The sequence below is a fragment of the Balaenoptera ricei genome, chromosome 5 (assembly GCF_028023285.1).
Source record: "Balaenoptera ricei isolate mBalRic1 chromosome 5, mBalRic1.hap2, whole genome shotgun sequence".
NCBI lineage: Eukaryota > Metazoa > Chordata > Mammalia > Artiodactyla > Balaenopteridae > Balaenoptera > Balaenoptera ricei.
In genome coordinates, this window is record NC_082643.1 from 120,617,296 (window position 1) to 120,635,454 (window position 18,159).

General features: G+C 36.6%; 1 protein-coding gene across 3 annotated transcripts in view; it reads right to left on the reverse strand.

Annotated features, from left to right (window-relative positions):
* PRSS12 (serine protease 12) overlaps nt 1-18,159 on the reverse strand; it is a 75,132-nt gene that overhangs the window by 11,589 nt on the left and 45,384 nt on the right. For 2 of the 3 annotated variants that reach the window (XM_059923508.1, XM_059923507.1), the window contains exons 9-11: nt 9,792-9,997; nt 5,808-5,886; nt 4,963-5,085 (exon numbers count right to left, since the gene is read on the reverse strand). In XM_059923508.1, the coding sequence (XP_059779491.1) occupies nt 4,963-5,085; nt 5,808-5,886; nt 9,792-9,997 (408 nt within the window). The remainder of the gene's footprint in view (nt 1-4,962; nt 5,086-5,807; nt 5,887-9,791; nt 9,998-18,159) is intronic. The other variant, XM_059923509.1, reaches the window with a different exon arrangement.

Genomic DNA, 18,159 nt, shown 5'->3' on the forward strand with positions numbered 1-18,159 from the left:
ATCCAAAGTCCCTGAACCCAGAAGACAAAATTTGGAGTTTGTTCTAATCACTGGTAACTGTCCTTATGGCTGTCAATAAACTTACTGTAATAAAGACGTGAGTTGTAGCCTCCTTGGGCACTTCAGAACAAGTCTATGAAATCCGGTAAAGGTTACAAACCAAGTCAGATGAATTTGTAACACCTTTGCAAAACAATTTTCTCCCTACTCACATTAAAAGAGTCTTGCGGTCTAGCCAAAGCACATCAAAAAGTTGCATATCATAATCTGCTCCTCTGTTTTTTAATCAGCTGTCTTTTATACCGCACAGATAATGGGAAGAAACTCAGAATGACGTATGGAAGGAGTTATCTGTTGATCTAGGTTTAAAATACCACCATCTTCTAAAGAGTCCAACATCCTTAAATATACCCACTACCTGGCAATCGAGCCCCCACTTTCATCCTGCATCCATCATTTAGGAGGGTCTAGTATGTGCCAAGTAATATACGAGACACTTGGTTTATAAACACAAATGAGACCATTACTGACTTGAAGCAATAATCTAGAAGGAGCAAGCCAAGGGAGGAATAATGACATGTAAACAAACAAACCCAAACATGTACCTAAAAAAAAAAAAAGACCTTTGAGGGAACTCAAAAGTCAGATCAAAGTTTTCAACCTCAAGTGGAATTTTTGGGCAATTTCCCGACTTTAATACTTTAAGCCTTGAACCCCTAAGTCTATAACTTTTAGCAGAGAAAGATTTACTTGAAAGAGAAGGAGTCTTGAACAAGAGGAGAAAAATCTAAACGGAACGTACTGAATTATTTTGCTTAGATTCTAAGCCCAAGACAGGCTTCTCCAGTTTCTCTGCAGTTTCCTACCTCGTTTTTCTCCACTAGTCAGTGGGATAAAATCATCCTGAATTCTCTACTTTTGCTCATAATAATCTTTGATTCCTTTTTGTGAACCCCAACATAATAATAGACAACATTCATTTTGAATTTTACAGTTTATAGAATACTTTCACATACTTTGCAGATCATTTGTTCCTCACTGTAGAACGTTATTGCCTTCATTTTACAGATGAGAAAATTGAGGCTCCCAGAGGTTAAAATAATCTCCACAAAGTGAAACAATTAACAGTTGGAGGAGCTGGAACTGTAACCTTGGTCTTGACGGCCAGATCCAAGTTGCTGGTTACACAGTACCAAGTTCTACTGATTTCTATCAGGGTCTCTACCTTCTCTCCCTCCTTTTCATTTTTACCTTCTATCTTTATTACAATAGCCTTATAACCAGTCTCCCTCCAGTTCCTACCACAGTGGGTTTAATCACTTGGTAACATGGACCAATTTGAGTCACTCCAGAAAAAGGCACAGAAGCATGTATGCAAATATTTCTCATATAATCTGAAGCTTGTTCACAGACCCCTAGATTAATAACTTTGCTTCCCCCTGCCGCCCCAGATCTATCCCATACATCTCCTAAAACTCCTCTTTGATCATATTTCAAGGCTCAAAAACCTTTAGTGGTTTCCCACTGCCTAGTGAATGAAACAGAGATTCAGTACCCTGGCATTCCAGACCTTTCCTGCTTCTTTACTGTAAGTCCGCTATACAAATTCCAGATCCATGATCCTAATAACTGGCATCCTTCAAATATGCTTTATGCTTTCTTTCTCACCACTGTGCTCTCAACACGAAACGTTATCTACCTCCAGCCTCTACCAATACACGAATCCAGCCTGTCTGCTTGAACAGACTTCGTAACAGAGCTCACTCCTCCCACATACAGCCCATCCCAGCTTTGTCTTGTGTTAAAGAAATAAAAAGGAAACAACAGACCTCTTTCCTATGTTAAAATGAAAATTACCTCCCATTAGCATTTGTGGAATTTGAAGTAACAGGTAATGAATTTAATCTGATTCCACACACTCTCCCCTTTTCTGCTTGCCTTCCTTAGTGCACCATGTCACTTTTTCAGAGGATGGCACTCGGAACTGAGCAGTTTTCTCTGTTTGATAGCGACAGTGCTTTTGCCCCCGACAACAGCTTGAGCACAGGACGGAAGAGCAAGCATCTTGTTGTGTTGGCGCTGTTCTGTCAGGGCTGCCCAAGGCTGATTAACTTTGTGGGCAACCACATGGCATCACTGACTCTATTAAGGTTGCAGGATGCTAAAACCCATAAGGTCTTTTTCACGTGTGCTGCATTCAAGCCAGGTTTCCTGAACTAAAGGCAGCATTTTACTTCCTCTTTATTCCACATTACTTTTTATTAGAATCACCCTACCAATATTCTTTGCCACCATGGATCCTATCTTCTAACATATTACGTGTCCCTCCCAATCTCCTGGCATCAAAAAATATGATTAATTTATCATCAGTGTCCTGTGTCAGTTTAGTGATTAATATGTTGAATAGGGCAAGGATAAGTATCCTGTTAACTCCATTATATTCTTCCTCATCATCAGTCTTCAAAAGTCCAGACCACATTCTATTCTATCCAGGAGCAAGAGGGTCTTAATGTTTAATGTTCATGAGAATCATCAAAGATGCTTGATAAAAATGTAAACTCCTAGGTCTTAGCTCCAAAGATTCAGTAGATCTGGGATAGGGGCCCAGAAATCTAGATTTTTAATAAGCTGAATGTATTGGGTTGGCCAAAAGGTTCATTCGGGGTTTCCTGTAACATCTTACAGAAACACCCGAACGAACTTTTTGGCCAACCCAATACCTAATATTGTGGTGAAAAGACCACACTTTTAAAATGGTGCTCTAAACTTTTTTTGATCCTATATGTCTCCCTCCTCTGGGTTCCTATAGCTGCATTAAAAACTCATGGTACCAAGGGTCCTATCCGTCTTACTCTCCAAGATATTTCTAGCGCATGGCACATTCCTGGGAACATTACAGGCTCAATAACTTTTTGTTAAGTTAATAAATGAATCTTTATTGTCTGTGCCATTCATGTAACACAGGACTATATTAAACCCACTGGTATATAGGTGAACTCTCAAACTCAATTATTACTGCAGAAATGACAAAGCCTATGTAAAATACAGATTTATGTCTTCTGCAGCACCTTGAACATGGAATATTACTCAATATTTATCAAAATAGATAAGAGGAAGTGAATAGAGATTCTAGAAACAAAGATACATGAGAACTTGGCAAACAACACAGTTGACATAAATCAGCTGGTAAAGAATGGAATGTTTAATTTTAAAAAGTACTGGGAAAACTAACTATCCATAAAGAAAAATATAAAATTAGGTCCCTTCCTTATACCGTATACCATACACACACACACAAAAACTGTAAACAGATTAAAAATCTAAATAGGAAAAGCAAAATTGTAAATTTTTTTTGTAAAAAACTACTGTCTTCATATGGGGCTAAAGAAGAATTTTTTTTTTTTTTTAAGAAGAATTTTTAAAATAAGATATACAAAGCTTTTATACGACTTTAAAAATTGACACATTTAAATATATTAAAATTAAAACATCTTCATAAGAAAAAGACCTTAAACTAGTGAAAGGACATGCCCCAGATTGAGAAAAGTTATTTGTAACACATAATAACAAAGATTCTGTACAAAGAATATATCCAAAAAAATGTTTAAATCAATTACAAAGACAATCGAATAGAAAAATAAGCAAAGGATGTGAACAAATAATTCATGAAAGAGGAAGACACTAATCAGGAAAATAGAATTAAAAAGAAATCCAAAAACTCTAAGACTGGCAAAAATTGAAAATGTTGATGGTATCAAGTTGGGGTAGGGATGTGAGGAAACAGGAACTTACACATTGCTCTGATATAAACTGATACAGTTACTTTAGAACGTAAGTTAGTAGTGTCTAGTAAAATTGAATGGCACCCATACTCCAGGACCCAGCACAATGCTCCCACATGTCTGTACCAATGAGACATGTAATGGATATCTAATGCAACATTGTTGTTTAATAATGAAAGAATGGAAACCACCTAACTGTAGGAGAATAAGTAAACTGAGGTTGGTTTTGTCTTACAATAGGAGTTAACACTCATATGGCAGTTAAAATCTACATGGATGGATTGTAAATACACAATGAGGCCATATATTTTCACAGATGAAAAAATACAAAACAAATTTTTGGTTGTAACAATTTTTCAACACTATGGTACATGTTTTACTTAAAACATTTTATGAGTATTTTTAAGTACACAGAATAATGAAACCCCTTGTACTCATCACCTTGATTCAATAACTATCAAAATTTGCTAAGCAATGGTATACATCTTTAAATACTAAAATTCATGCTGAGGAAATGGCCATTAGCCAGGGCCCACAAAAGAGCACAGGACAAGGAGAAAGGACCACTAGGTTCTAGTGCAGGTGCTGTCACCATAAGCAGTGTGACTCTGGCACACTGAATCTCTCTGCATGGCTTCCCCTCTGAACTGGGAAAACTTCAGATTGGGCTGATAAAATTCCTGGGACAAACGGAAATAATCAGGATGCAACATGACAGGTACAAATAGAGAAATCTAAAAGACACAGAACAGCAAGAAGACCCAAAGTTTCTAAAATTCAAATCAAAACACCAAGTCAAAACACTAAACATGGACTCCCTATTCCTTACCATTCATAATCAAATAATCTGAGGTCTCTTCTAGCGATATGGGGATATGATTTCATCCTCAGATATGTCCTTGGGGGAAGCACTAACACAGCCACCTCCCCTTCAAAAACCGATCTTGTCTTCTCCTTAACTCTAGAGTTTGCTTTAACACCAGGTAGCAAGTAACTTCCTGAGAGCTCTGTTTGCTCCTGATGTTACCCCCTCACTTCCACAGTGCCTCTGGTGGAGACAAGGAAGGCCTATAGCCTGGCTCTGACACCCCAAGTTTCTAGCATGCTGTAGAGCAGGAAGGGATTGGAAGAGCTGGCAAATAAGAGCCACACCGAGTTGTTTGGAAAGGTGGACACATACCTCTTGAAGCAGTGTGCTGCTGTAAGGACCCAGCAGCTACTCAGGAGTGTGGCCCCGCAAAGGAGTCTGCCATCTCCATGGGATGACTTGAGCCGGAGGGACACTTGCCAAGGCCAACCACCCCTAAGAAGAAAGTAAGCCACTCATCAATATCCATAAAAGGCCGAAAGGCAAGGACAGTCATCCAGCAAAACAAGGACTTAGAAGGCTTGCAGGTGGGAGGAAAGAAGTAAAAAGGGGACCCTAGGATGTAGACTCCTTTCCTACTTTGAGAATGAATATTCCTACAACTTTGAGCAGACCACCCTGAAGACTTGCCTATAGCATCTGTATGCATCCCACCAAATTCTGACGTTCTTGGAAACAATCTGTGTCTTCTTTATATTTCATGATTTGAAGCATATTTTCTCCCTCACCTAAGCAGCCTGAAGAAGTTGTTTTTTGTTTTGGCTTCTGAAATCTTAGTTCCCCGACCAGGGATTGAACCCAGGCCACGGCAGAGAAAGCGCTGAGTCCTAACCACTGGACCGCCAGGGAGTTCCCCGGAAGAAGTATTTAATAAGCAAAGCACTGGTCTTCCACTAGTAAATTCAACAAATAAAAAAATTATATTAAAATGAGTCAAGTCCAAAACAAATATATTCTAAATTAAACGAATTTGTAGTTATACATTTTTTTCAGATTTCCTGTTAAATTAGTTTGTTTCTGCCACATAACTTTTCAGCAACCCATCTATCTCATAAATCAGGGGATAGTGATTTGAAGAACACGGTCCATATAAAGTGAATATAAGTCAAAGGACAGTGAAATTATCAGTGTAATCTGTATTTGAAGAACCTTTTTACCTTAAAGAATTTTTCCCACCAATGATCCGCTTCTGCCGACGGTGCAGTAATCTCAAACCACAAACAGATGAGAGAGACTCTGAAGCAGAAAGAGATTTTTAATTAAACTATCATATTGCGGGGCTTCCCTGGTGGCGCAGTGGTTGAGAGTCTGCCTGCCGATGCAGGGGACATGGGTTCGAACCCTGGTCCGGGAAGATCCCACATGCCGCGGAGCAACTGGGCCCGTGAGCCACAGCTACTGAGCCTGCGCGTCTGGAGCCTGTGCTCTGCAACGAGAGGCCGTGACAGTGAGAGGCCCGCGCACCGCGATGAAGAGTGGCCCCCGCTCGCCGCAACTGGAGAAAGCCCTCGCACAGAAACGAAGACCCAACACAGCCAAAAATAAATAAATAAATTAATTAATTAATTAATTAAAAAAAAAAAACTATCATATTGCTGATAGTGGGGTAAAGACACAAGTGACACATTCCCCTGATGCTTCTTCCTCTGTTTTAAAGTGCTTTTTCTCTTCAAATTGTAGGCTATTTTTCTTATAATAAAAATTAAAATTTTTTTAAAATTTATTTATTTTATTCATATAAATTATTTATTTTTGGCTGCATTGGGTCTTCATTGCTGCACATGGGCTTTCTGTAGTTGCGGCGAGCAGGGGCTATCGTTGCAGGCTTCTCATTGCGGTGTCTTCTCTTGTTGCGGAGCGTGGGCTCTAGGCACGCAGGCTTCAGTAGTTGTGGCTCGTGGGCTCAGTAGTTGTGGCACATGGGCTTAGTTGCTCCGCAGCATGTGGGATCTTCCCGGACCAGGGATCGAACCTGTGTCCCCTGCATTGGCAGGCGGATTCTTAACCACTGTGCCACCAGGGAAGTCCTATCTTATAATAAAAATTGAAAGTTGTTTTCTCATGTAACCAAGGCAACAATAATTCACAAGTAGACAAGGAACTTTATGAGGTTTCCTACAATCAGCTCTGAAGAGGTTTCACAGGCTGCTGAATGATTGGGCCCTGTCTAGTACATCATCCTTGTGGTACCCACATCTCCTCCTCTGCTGATTATAGAGATTGTTCGGGAGTTCAGAAATATTAAATGAGAGAACTACAAAAGGCAACAATGCTCTGAATTATTTGATTTTCACAGACAACACTCTTCCAAGCCACATACACAAATATAACTCATAAGAGCAAAGCACATTCCCAGGATGAAATTCTGACATAAATTTATATTTACTCATATAGCATGTTAATATATGGAAAGGATTTACTAAGCCAATTTAAGTGGCAAATTGTATTTAAGGATATATATAGTCAAACTTCTCAGGATAACAGATTTCGGGCTTCCCTGGTGGCGCAGTGGTTGAGAATCCGCCTGCTAATGCAGGGGACACAGGTTCGAGCCCTGGTCTGGGAGGATCCCACATGCCGCAGAGCAACTGGGCCTGTGAGCCACAACTACTGAGCCTGCACGTCTGAAGCCTGTGCTCTGCAACAAGAGAGGCCGCGATAGTGAGAGGCCCGCACACCGCGATGAAGAGTGGCCCCCGCTCGCCGCAACTGGAGAAAGCCCTCGCACAGAAACGAAGACTCAACACAGCCAAAAATAAATAAATAAATAAATAAATTTATTTTTTTAAAAAAAAGATAGATTTCTGTCAAGAGCATTAAAAAAAAAAGAGTTAAACTAAAAATGTATGAAAAGGTAGTGTATAAAAGAAGAGTAAATAAACTATGACTAGCTTTAAAAATAATTTTAGAAAGTAGGAGAATCTATATGGGGATACGCTGTTTCTTTGGTTAAGTACACGTGTATAAAGTATAGATATATACTGTTTTCCTATCTGTGTAAGAAGAGAAGGGTAGGAATTGTGCCAAGACCATGAAAGTCTAGTCAGCACTAATGTTCCTCCATAATAACCAGGTAGAAGGGAGCCCAATATGGAATCAGCACTAGTTATTTCTTCATGGAGAGAGAGGTTCAACAATGTGTACCAAGATCATTAATTTGTCAAAGGATCTCAGAGACATGCTGTCAAACCTTAATCCTCATCTCTTAGGATATGAGTCCTCTACATGACACTGCAAATTATAAGATACCAGAAGAACAGAAGTTTCCAGTAATGTTCCAAGTCAGGTCAATGTATATAATGCCATGACAAGTAATGATGTAATACTAAGCAAGCAAAACTGGAAGTTTACATCATTCTGGGGCAAAGAACCAGATTGCAAGAAAGTAAAATCTATTTAAAGCCATAAAACCCACTATTATAAAAAAATTATAAAGTAAAATGAAATTCATTTATAAACGGATCCCATCAGATGACCAATAACCAATGGCTTGGGTTTGAATCACCTTATAGAAGTTATTAGGTCTTGAGCCTCCACACAAAGTCAACAGGTTAATAATAAACCAGATTCAGTAATCCAGCTGGTCTAAGATGAAATTTTTTTATTTCAGATATGGTAGCATTAAGACCATGGAAAGGTATCAAAATAAGCAGTGCTACACCTTTGGAAGGCATTAAAACAAATGTATTAATAATGAAGAAATAAATATGGTATTTGATATTTTAAAATAGGTTTACATAGAAATATGGTAGAACATTTTACAATTACTGAATTTTTATGCTTTTCTGCTGCTTAAGAAATTGTCCATAATCCAAAGAATTAATTATGTTCACTTTGTAACTGCAGTTTAAATTATTGGAGGGAATTTAATAAATTAAATTATAGTCAATACTTAGGAAAAATTGGCTTACCAAATCATATTTATTTCAGGTAATATATATGTGTGTGTATATATAATATATATATATATATATAAAACAAAGCACAAAGGGTTATAAATATTCTTCTCCACACTCAAAAGACCCTCAGATAGTGAAGAATCATATTAACAACATCCAATTTATTTATTGCATTGTCTTTAATGGTTATTAAAAGATGTTAGAAAAAGAGAATGCTCAGATATAGATGCACTTGATTTTAAGAAAATCTTAAGTATCAAAACCATGGATTCTTAATCCACATAAATAAATGACTGTTCTTTTCATAAAACATAACCATAGTTTTCTCCAAAAGAGCTAGTTTTCCCCCTTATTCATTTAAAGCAGTATTTGTTTCATAAAAATTAAACTCAGAGCTTTTAAGAACTCTTCTAGTTATATATGTATGACACATCCATTACTGTATTATACTAGAAGATTACTTCTCATTTTCCTTACATTTTTATTTTTATTTAAATTTTATTTATTTATTTATTTGGTTGTACCGGGTCTTAGCTGCAGCAGGCGGTCTCCTTAGTTGCAGCTCACAGGCTCCCTAATTGCAGCAGGCGGGCTCCTCAGCTGCAGCTCGCAGACTCCTTAGTTGCGGCATGCGAACTCTTAGTTGCAGCATGCATGTGGGATCTAGTTCACTGACCAGAGATCGAACCCAGGCCCCCCACATTGGGAGCGCGGAGTCCCATCCACTGCGCCACCAGGGAAGTCCCCCCTTACTTTTTTAAATTTCAGAGAGTAGAATCTACAAAAGATAATTTTCTTTTTGCAATTAATTTTAAAAATTATCCCTGCTGTTTAAGATATTAATAAGCGTGGAAGAAGTGCCCTTCTCTGATTCATCTTTAAATTTTCATTTCTTCTTTTTATGAAGCAAATATAAATTCTGAATCTTCAAGAATACCAGCAAGTTTGATAGTTTTATTACAACCAGAGAAGGAACGGTTAGAAATGGCTAAGAATGTCAAAAGGGGACAATCTCAGAGATTACAAAATCCTGTAAATCCACTCCTGCCCCTGAACCCTGCTCTCCCTTGTGAGTCCCATCCAGTAAAGTTTGGCAAGAACCACTGCCTCTAAATACTAGCAGAAGAACAAGGGATTGAGTATATTCTTATGGAGGAGAGTTTCATTATCAAACTACTGCTTAGAATAATGAAGTGTGGCTTAGTATTCTTTGACTTCTATAGGGCCCAGAAGGTGACTTACCTTTATTACTGTTACCTGATGCTTTATTGCCAAAATAATCACAAATAACTCCTGCATCTTCACCGTGGCGGCAGTTGTGTTTTCCAATATCTTGTTTGATACAGTCAGCCAGGGACCTCTCATTTCCTGTGCACTTCACATTATCCATGTGGATGGGTCCTTTTCCTTCCCCAAAATAAGCCATGGTTCTTGCTCTGGCAGGACCCCTGGAAACAGAGCATTCTTGAGGATGTGGAGAATCAGTCAAACATACAATTGAATAAATCACAACATATACCCTCATTCAATTATATTTCTTAACTCATACATTAAAACACTTATTTCATGACTCTGTCAAAAAAAAAAAAAGCTTGAGAGGTAATAACTATACATTCTTTGTTTTCATATCTCAGAACTTCTTGATTACATCTTAGCTCCTACTAAGAAAGTCACATTTAATGGCATGTCAAAAATTTATGGTAGTCTTAAACTCTAGTTTAATCAGGAAAAAAAATCATCTCAAAATTTTCTACTCCCTTCCAGAGCATAATACTCTCTTAAAATTGGTATAGTAAGACTTCCCTGGTGGTGCAGGGCTTAAGAATCTGCCTGCCAATGCAGGGGACACAGGTTTGAGCCCTGGTCTGGGAAGATCCCACATGTCGCGGAGCAACTAAGCCTGTGCGCCACAATTACTGAGCCTGTGCTCTAGAGCCTGCAAGCCACAACTCCTGAGCCTGCGTGCCACAACTACTGAAGCCTGCCCGCCTAGAGCCTGTGCTCCACAACAAGAGAAGCCACCTCAATGAGAAGCCCGTGCACCACAATGAAGAGTAGCCCCCGCTCACCGTAACTAGAGAAAGCCCGCACGCAGCAATGAAGACCCAACACAGCCAAAAATAAATAAAAATTAATAAAAAAAGAAATTGGTATAGTATTTCCAAGAAAATTACAAGAATTAAATAATTACCTAGGGAGCTAAGAATTTTTAAAGCCTACTTTAGAAGTACAAAAGCACAATTTTTAACTGAGAAAGAGAACACCAGGAATCATGAATAGAAGGCAGACTTACTTTTGGTATATCACTTTTCTTTGGTTTCTGTTTTTTTAAATAATATATTACTTCTTTTTAAATATCCAAATACAAAATCTTTTTAGTGAAATATTTCAAACTAACACCATATTCAAAACTCAGTTCCTGCTAAATTAGTGACATAAGAACGGAAAAGTTTTAAAGTTTGAATTATAGGAAAATTATCCTTATAACCTCAAGTTAGGGAAAGACTTATTAAACAAGACACAGATGTATACCTTAAATTAAAAGATTGATAAATTCAACAAAAATTAAATTAAGAATGCCAGTTTACTAAAAACCACCCACAGGAAAGTGAAAAGATAAGTTTTAAAGTTGACGAATATACTTGCAATACATATATATATATATATATATATATATATATATATATATATATATATATATTTATGCTGGTGGATGCATTCTCTAATAGAGGGACATAGCATACAATATACAAATAACTCTCAAATTTCATTTTAAAATAAAAAACCAACAACCCAATAGAAAAACAGGCAAAAGACAGGTTTTTTTTTTTTTTTTTTTTTTTTAAAGTTAATGAATTAATTTATTATTATTATTTTTTTAATATTTATTTCTGGCTGTGTTGGGTCTTCGTTTCTGTGCGAGGGCTTTCTCTAGTTGTGGCAAGCAGGGGCCACTCTTCATCGCGGTGCGCGGGCCTCTCACTATCGCGGCCTCTCTTGTTGCGGAGCACAGGCTCCAGACGCGCAGGCTCAGTAGTTGTGGCTCACAGGCTTAGTTGCTCCGCGGCATGTGGGATCCTCCCAGACCAGGGCTCGAACCCGTGTCCTCTGCATTGGCAGGCAGACTCTCAACCACTGTGCCACCAGGGAAGCCCAAAAGACAGGTTTTAAATCAAAAGAAACTGTCTTATTAAAAATGACAATTTGGACCAGATTTCTAACATTAAAATATTCTACTTAGTTAAGATAAGGTTATTATACTTTTCTTATAGTTATGCAAGGAACTCAGGCAAAGTAGTTTACTGATATGAATTATCTGAGGAATTTGCTTGAATAATCCTCTTTCAGCAATGAGACCTGACCTCACATGCTTGTAGTTGGCAGTACACTCATTTCAGAAATATACCCCGTCATTTCTTCTGTACTGATAACGGCTACTCTGACATAAATTGCAAATAAAAATAAGATTTAACCCATTAGAAATGCTTACAGTCATGGAAGATCAAACAGGTAACTCTAAAGTTACTCTTTTTTGAATCTGAATCGACATTTCTTCAAAGAAGATATACTCATGTCCAACAAGCACATGAAAAGATGCTCAGCATCACTGATTATCAGGGAAATGCAAATCAAAACCACAGTGAGACACCACTCACGCCTACTAGGATGGCCATTGTCAAAGAGATGGACAATAAAGAGTGTTGGTGAGGGCTTCCCTGGTGGCGCAGTGGTTGAGAGTCTGCCTGCCAATGCAGAGGACACGGGTTCAAGCCCTGGTCTGGGAAGATCCCACATGCCGCGGAGCAACTAGGCCCATGAGCCACAACTACTGAGCCTGCGCGTCTGGAGCCTGTGCTCTGCAACAAGAGAGGCCGTGATAGTGAGAGGCCCGCGCACCACGATGAAGAGTGGCCCCCACTTGCCACAACTAGAGAAAGCCCTCGCACAGAAACGAAGACCCAACACAGCCAAAAATAATAAATAAATAAATTTATTTAAAAAAAAAAAAAAGTGTTGGTGAAAAAAATAAAGTTACTCTTTTTTAACATACAAAACTTTTAATAGTTGTATAAGTAATAAATGCTCATTGTACCAAGTTTGCAAAATAAAAGTATAAAAAATCTCAACAACACACTGCTAGCATTTGGTACACATTTATGGGGAAAATATTGCATACTAACTACAATTTTTAATGGTTAAAAAAATTCATTGTACAGATTAGTGGATCTCAAACTAAGTGGGTGAGTCTAATGCAGGTGGTTCTGCATCAAACTTTAGTGTAGAAAAAAACAGAATTCATTTCCCTATTGTTGCACATTTATTTTAAGAATTTTAGACTTTTTTATAATTATATACATCCTTATACGTAAATCTTTGTGGGCAGCTTAGATTTCTTCCCAGAAGTGAAATTTTTATTCAACAGGTATAAACATTTTTTAAGATTCTGGATATGTGTTGCTGAATACAGAACAAATCTTTGGAAAGCAAGTTATGCATTTAAAATATGTATAATTAAAATGTAACCATTTAAAGAAAAGGTATTTTTCTGTTTTACTTTGCATATCACAGTTCTGATGTGTCTGGAATTTATTTCTGTTTAGTATTAGTAAGGGATCTAGTTTTAGTTCTGTCGCTAAAGTAACTGTCCCAATAACTCTTCCTGCTGATTTAAAGGGCTTTTTTATTTACTTATTTATCATGCTTATAAGTACACAAGCCATTTCTTGGTCTTTATAGTTCAATAATTGGCTACACATTAGAATTACCTTTGGGTGCTTTTAAAATATAGCACCACCTGAACCCCACCTGATGTCAATTAAAGTAGAATTAAGACATCAAGTAAAATGGGAGTGGGGCGAGGCAGGGGTAATATTTTTTAAGTCCCAAAGTGATTTCAATGCACAACCAAGGCTGTTAACCACTGCCGTAGTTGGTATCACTGACCTCTTTGCCTATTCCTGTGCCAATATCCCATGGATTTGATTTCAGATAAATTTGGAAGTCCCCCTCCTCAACCAACACACACACCAAGAAAAACAAAAGATTTTTATGAGGATAGCATTTAATGTATAGATTAATTTCTATTTTGTCTTCCCATTCAGGGTTGTAGAGTATCACTTATGAAGTCTTCTAGCTTTTGTAAAGGTTTAGTTTTTTTCACACAGACCTCAATTCTTGTGAAGTTTATTCCTTGATTTTTTTTTTCAGTTTTGTACTTTCTATAAATGAGAATTCTAAAAAATTTTCAATCTAGCATATAGGAACACTATTGCTTTTTAAAAAATATTTATACTTCATACTGTTACATTAATAAACACTAGTTCTAGTGTCTTTCCAGTTGATTCTCTTGGGTTTTACAGGTGGACATCATATTATTCATATAACAATTCTGACTTTTTTTTCAATACCAATACCTCAATTCTTTTTTTTTTTTTAAGAATAAATTTATTTACTTTATTTATTTATTTTTGGCTGCATTGGGTCTTCATTGCTGTGCACTGGCTTTCACTAGTTGTGGTGAGCGGGCGTACTCTTTGTTGTGGTGCGTCGGCTTCTAATTGTGGTGGCTTAGGCTCTAGGCACTTGGGCTTCAGTAGTTGTGGCATGCAGCCTTCAGTTGTTGTGGCTTGTGTGCTCTAGAGCGCAGGCTCAGTAGTTGTGGCACATGGGCTTAGTTGCTCCACGGCATGTGGGATCTTCCCGCACCAGGGCTCGAACCCATGTCCCCTGCATTGGCAGGCAGATTCTTAACCACTGCGCCACCAGAGAAGTCCCAATACCTCAATTCTTAATGATTAGTGGAAACTCCAGACAATATTGAGTCATTGCAGAAATAGCAGGCACCCTTATTTGTTCCTATTTCATGCTTGTTTGTGATATAAAGTTAAGGTAGTTTTATTTTATCCTCAGCTTCCTAAGAGATATGAGGAAGGAGTGTTGATTTTTATCATGTAACTTCTCAACATTATTAAGATGTTCATATTTGTTTTCACTTATAGACAACAAACTAAAATACACTAATTGAATGCCTCAGTTGAACCACTCTCATATTCTTACAATAGACTCTCTTTGTGGGATATTGTTCTTTTAATACACTGCCGAATTAAATTTGCTAATGTTTTGCTTAGAATATTTAATGTAGATTTATGAGTTTTCTTTTGTGTATGTGTACTTATCTTGTCTAGTCTTGAAATCAAGTTATATTAGCCTCATAAAATGAATGGAAAGATTTTCTTTTTTTTTTTTTGGCTCTACAATAATTTACATAACTCAGGAGCCATCTGTGTCTTAAAGATTGGTCAAAACTCTTGGTCAAAAAGTCAGAGTCACTTCTTCTGTCATCATTAATTTATTTGGGTTTTCTAGATGCTCAACATCACTAATTATTAGAGAAATGCAAATCAAAACTACAATAAGGTACCACCTCACACCAGTCAGAATGGCCATCATTAAAAAGTCTACAAATAACAAATGCTGGAGAGGGTGTGGAGAAAAGGGAACCCTCCTACACTGTTGGTGGGAATGTAAGTTGGTACAGCCGCTATGGAAAACAGTATGGAGGTTCCTCAGAAAACTAAAAGTAGAATTACCATATGATCCAGCAATCCCACTCCTGGGCATATACCTGGACAAAATTATAATTCAGAGAGATACATGTACCCCTATGTTCATAGCAGCACTGTTCGCAATAGCCAAAACATGGAAACAACCTAAATGTCCATCAACAGATGAATGGATAAAGAAGATGTGGTACATATATACAATGGAATACTACTCAGCCATAAAAAGAATGAAATAATGCCATTTACAGCAACATGGATGCAACTAGAGGTTATCATACTAAGTGAAGTCAGAAAGAGAAAGACAAAGATCATATGATATCACTTCTATGTGGAATCTAAAATATGGCACAAATGACGCTATCTACAAAACAGAAACAGACTCACAGGCAAAGAGAACAGACTTGTGGTTCCCAAGGGGGAGGGGGGTAGGGAGGGAGGGACTGGGAGTTTAGGATTAGCAGATGTAAGCTATTATATATATGATGGATAAACAACAAGGTCCTACTGTATAGCACAGGGAACTATATACAATCTCCTGGGAAAAACCATAATGGAAAAGAATATAAAAGAAAAGAATGTCTCTATGTGTATCACTGAGTCACTGTGCTGTACAGCAGAGATTTACACAACATTGTAAATCAACTACACTTCAATTTTTAAAAAAATTGGGCTTTCTATCTTTTGTATCAATTTTGATAATTATATTTTTGTTGAAAATGTACAGTTTCCTAGATAATTGTTCATTTCATCTAGATTTCCAAATTCATTAGCTAAAAGTAGTTCATAGTATTCTACAATTTTTAACCCTCTGTGTATCTGTGCTTATATTCCTTTTCTCTAATGTTTACTTGTATTCTCTCCTTTTTCTTAATCAGAATTGTCAGGAATTATTTTATTAATCTTTTTAAAAAATGGAAATAATTGCTGATATGTACATGTGTAATGTAGAGCAACTTAAAATTCAAATAGGAATATTTTGAAGAAAATTAAAAACTAATAGCATCCTGAAACTAATATCCCAGATGATTCCCATCAGTTTTGGGTGTGAGGATGAGTATAGGTAGAAGGTAAATAACAGTATGCTAAATCTCTTGATGTTTTTCAGGAAGGGGAAGTTACAAATAATTTTTGAAATTGGTAAGAAAATATGCCAGTATGTTTGCTAAAAATTTTTTCAAATTTCTAGTAAAACAACAAGAATGCTGAAATTCCAGACAACTAGAGAAAGGAAAGAAAGAAAACTGGATTGCCTGCAAATCTAAAAACCAAAGATTACACAAAGAACAGACAATAAAGGCATGATCAATAGCATAAAAGTAGATGACAGGTGGAAGTAAACATGTAGAAAATAAAATTAGACTCATTAAATAAAACAAAAGGATGATTCCTTAGCAATTTACCAATCAATGCACAAACTAAAGAGAATGCACCATTTTAGATATATCAACAAGTAGAATTAGAGAACATTTTAACTAATGAAAGTACATAATTAAAGACATTTTCAATGATATAGTGAAATCTAATAAATTTTTCTTTGACTTTTTAAAAAATAATTAAGGACTGTGTCACCTATAGAGACTTCTCAGTGGACTACAAGCATGCAGTAATTCATAGCTAAGAATACCAATGAGACAATAGGCTCTAATACATTAGTCTTTAAACTGACTATCAAGTGCTCCTGGGAGTAGGTGATGACTTTCCAAGGGATATAAGGACTTTATGGGAACTGATATGCAGATCATCAAAATCCACGTGTATTCTCTTCTAAAACTGGTCTTACTAAAGTCAAGGTCAACTTCTCTTTCAAAATTTCCCTTTTCCCACTGAGCAAAACAAAGACATATCTTTCACTCATTCCAAATCCAATCACAGTGCATTGCTCCAAGATTTAAAAGACTCTAAAGTGGCCAAAAGATCAATTCAAAATAAATTTTATCCAAGGACCAAAAACCCAACCCATCAGTCTAGGAAATGGAAGCTTTGGTCAACTTTTCTTTCCTATGTTTAATACTTATTTATCAAATTTTATTTTTTGTTGTTGTTGTTGTTTTTAATTAGTTGTGTACTAGAAATCATAAAATCCTGAGAGGAACTTGTTAGAAGAATTTAATTTCTCTCTTTCTCGCTCTCTTCATGTGTGTACACACACACACATTTTTAAAAACACAGGACATTAGGATTCTGTGGGGAAAGAAAATTTAAACCACAATTTCAAGGAGAAAAAGAAACTATGTAAAATTTGTGAAGGTCAAAAAAGAGCTTGCTCGTGTATTTTTTAAATGAATGACAGAGTATCAAAGCACTATATTTATATTTTATTGGATATAATTAAGAGTAAAGTAACTGTTCTATTTTTAAATGTCATATACAAATATGCCAGAAATTAAATCCTTTGCAGCTATTTAAATGTAAGATAAAAATTAGATATACTTAACTTTAGATCTCTACTAAGACAATAGGGGTACATCATTTTTTTAATTCTTTTAAGGGATACTACTCTAATAAATACACAGTTCAAAAACAATGTCATATTGAAATATATGCTAATGGATTCACACAAAGTTCAAATAGAATGGAATTTCCATCATGGCTATTTAGTCTTTCTTAACGAGGCTAACTGATAGCAACACATTTCACATTCAACCCTCTAAAAACAATGTGCTCATATGCTAGACTTTGTCAGACATTATGTAATACATCATTAAAGAGTGCCTTTTACTTTCTGTTCACTCTAAGCATATCTATATTAGTTACCATTCACGTTCCTGGTTTTTATTACTTCATTTCTGTTTCTCCCATTATAAAAAAGCTTTCTAATGCTATTTTGATTCTCAGTGTTTTCAAGGACTAATCCTCAAGTGTGATATAGCTGGCTGGGGGACAGGTCTCTGGAATTCTTATTAATAAAACTCAAGCCTTTTGACAGTTTCAAAGTTTTCTGGATTGATTTCTACAAATAAATTGCTTTATTAAAGACTTTTATTAATTCGCAGTAACATTCTGTTCTAATCACATACCTATTTACAATTACATATATGTTCTTATAT